This window comes from Priapulus caudatus, unplaced genomic scaffold (genome assembly GCF_000485595.1).
Source record: "Priapulus caudatus unplaced genomic scaffold, Priapulus_caudatus-5.0.1 Scaffold393, whole genome shotgun sequence".
NCBI lineage: Eukaryota > Metazoa > Priapulida > Priapulimorpha > Priapulimorphida > Priapulidae > Priapulus > Priapulus caudatus.
The window spans coordinates 232,026-234,407 of record NW_014577454.1 but is presented as its reverse complement, the minus strand read 5'-3'; the positions used below and the strand labels follow the sequence as shown (position 1 = coordinate 234,407).

At 46.3% G+C, this 2,382-nt stretch overlaps 1 protein-coding gene across 1 annotated transcript in view; it reads right to left on the bottom strand.

The window, feature by feature from the left end:
- Nucleotides 1-1,453, bottom strand: part of LOC106809882 — a 6,976-nt gene extending 5,523 nt beyond the window's left edge. The window contains exon 1 of the mRNA XM_014813118.1: nucleotides 1,162-1,453. Coding sequence (XP_014668604.1) covers nucleotides 1,162-1,228 — 67 coding nt within the window. The 5' untranslated portion in view covers nucleotides 1,229-1,453. The remainder of the gene's footprint in view (nucleotides 1-1,161) is intronic.
- Between the last annotated feature and the right edge of the window lie 929 nt (nucleotides 1,454-2,382).

Genomic DNA, 2,382 nt, shown 5'->3' with positions numbered 1-2,382 from the left:
AACGGGATACGATGTGATAGGGTGACGCGCGAGGCCGGAATCACAGGCACTTGAAGCGTTTCAATAAAATATAATGCTAACTAAATACGAAATCTATTTACTACCAAATTCTTAATGTTTCTATACTCTCTTTCACCTATTATTGCCGACAGTTTCCTGCAAATGCCGTCCAAATCATACGTGCAACGCTACCAAAATCCTACGCTGCCTTTCGCGGCTCCACTGTTGCACGCTTACACTAATATATATAGTTATATTATAGTTATATATAACTATATATATTAGTGTAAGCGTGAAACAGTGGAGCCGCGAAAGCAATGGCGGCTGGCAGCGTAGGATTTTGGTAGCGTTGCACGTAGGATTTAGACGTAATTTACAGGAAACTGTCGGCAATAATAGGTGAAAGAGAGTATAGAAACATTAAGAATTTGGTAGTAAATAGATTTCGTATTTAGTTAGCATTATATTTTATTGAAACGCTTCAAGTGCCTGTGGCCGGAATGGCACGAAGACCCATAGCGACAGTGATTACAATATTGATACAAACACGCGACACGGGTCATACTATGTATCGCATGTGACGCGCGATACGGCGTGACAATCGACACGCGACAATTTGATACGACGTGAGAATGAAAATGTGACGAACGATACGGCGTGGCAATTGACATGTGACAATTGATACGACATGACCATTAAAACGTGACGAACGATATGGCGCGACAATTGACATGTGGCAATTGATACGACGTGACCATTAAAACGTGACGAACGATACGGCGTGACAATTGACATGTGACAATTGATACGACGCGACAATTAAAATGTGACGAAAGATACGGCGTGACAAATGACATGTGACAATTGATACGACGTGACCATTAAAATGTGTCGAAAGCTAGGGTGTGACCTAAGATACAGGACAAAAGATAGGGCGTGACCTACGATACGTGACGAATCATACGGCCTGACATTAACTACCTAGCAAACGATGCCGCGTGACTTTCAGCATGCATATAGCGCGACATACAACACGGGACACGGTCAAGCGTGACAGTGTCTCTGAAATAATTTGAGCATGACGTAATTCGCAGCCGTCACCGTCGCCTTCGTGGACCTATAGCGAAAGGAGACGGCTTCTTAGCATGCAGTACAACTCACCCGAGACTAAACTCGTGCAAACGTAGGCCAGTGTGACGGCAACGACGAGCTGCCACGAGTTACCCATCCTGTCGGTGTCGAGTCGCACGCGAGGTTGACGAAGTTCTTCTTGCACACAGAAAGTCCCACGCACAGGTCCCTATACGGTGTCTCGTCGCTCTCTCTCTCTTTCTCTCTCTCTCTCTGTATGTTTCTCTCTGTGTTTCTCTCTCGCAGTCTCTGCTGAATGCCACTACCGGTGCGGCTACGTTATATATAGCAACCAAAGCTAACGGGCCCCGCGCGTGAGCTTCACCACGCAGGTGCGGCCGGACGCCGCAAGGTGGCGCTGCACTCGCCTCACTATGCACGCGTCTGCTGCGCGCGTTCGCCTCTAGGTGGTTGGAGTCGATTGATTAAAATTAAGATGAGTTCAGTTCGCGAAGCAAGCAGAAGATGGAAAACGAGAGAGTCGACCGGGTATGACGTCATCCGGGAAATCGAGAGAGCCGTTGCGCGGCGGGGCGATGCGAGTGACGTACGATGGCGGATATAGGAAAGTCGACATAATGACCGACTGTGCAGGCACCGTGTGTGTGTGTGTGTGTGTGTGTGTGTGTGTGTGTGTGTGTGTGTGTGTGCGTGTGTGCGTGAGTATGTGTGTGTATGCGCGCGTGTGTGTGCGCGCGCGCGCGTGTGTGTGCGAGCGAGGGTGCGTGAGAGCGCGTGCACTCTGGAACAGTGCAAGTAACTTAGTTAAACAAACATTATAGCAAAAGTTTTCACGCTCCGCCCTCTCATTTAAAGTTGAAAAGAATACATATTCCTTTCTGCGCTTTTCTGGCGTATCTCTTGTTACCCTTGCTCGGACCAAGATAGAATTCCGTTTATCTCTTGAAGTCTTTGAGTGTTCGAACACAATATTGAATACCATTATAGATTCATAGAAATGAAAAATTCAATGTATTATGCTACCTTTTTTTATGAACGCGATGCAAGCGCCACCGGTGGCAGGAAACCGCGACGAGAATCGAGAGAGATTTTGATTTGCAACCCGCTACCCACATATACCCACGAGTAAGATGAGGCAGCGCACACATCATACTCAAATATAATCAGTATAAATATATCATTATCGTATCTCTGACATGATACACATGCGCGCACTAGTATATATTGCAACACCGTGCACTTTCAATGCTTCGCTGCATGACACGTAATTACTATATATATATATATATA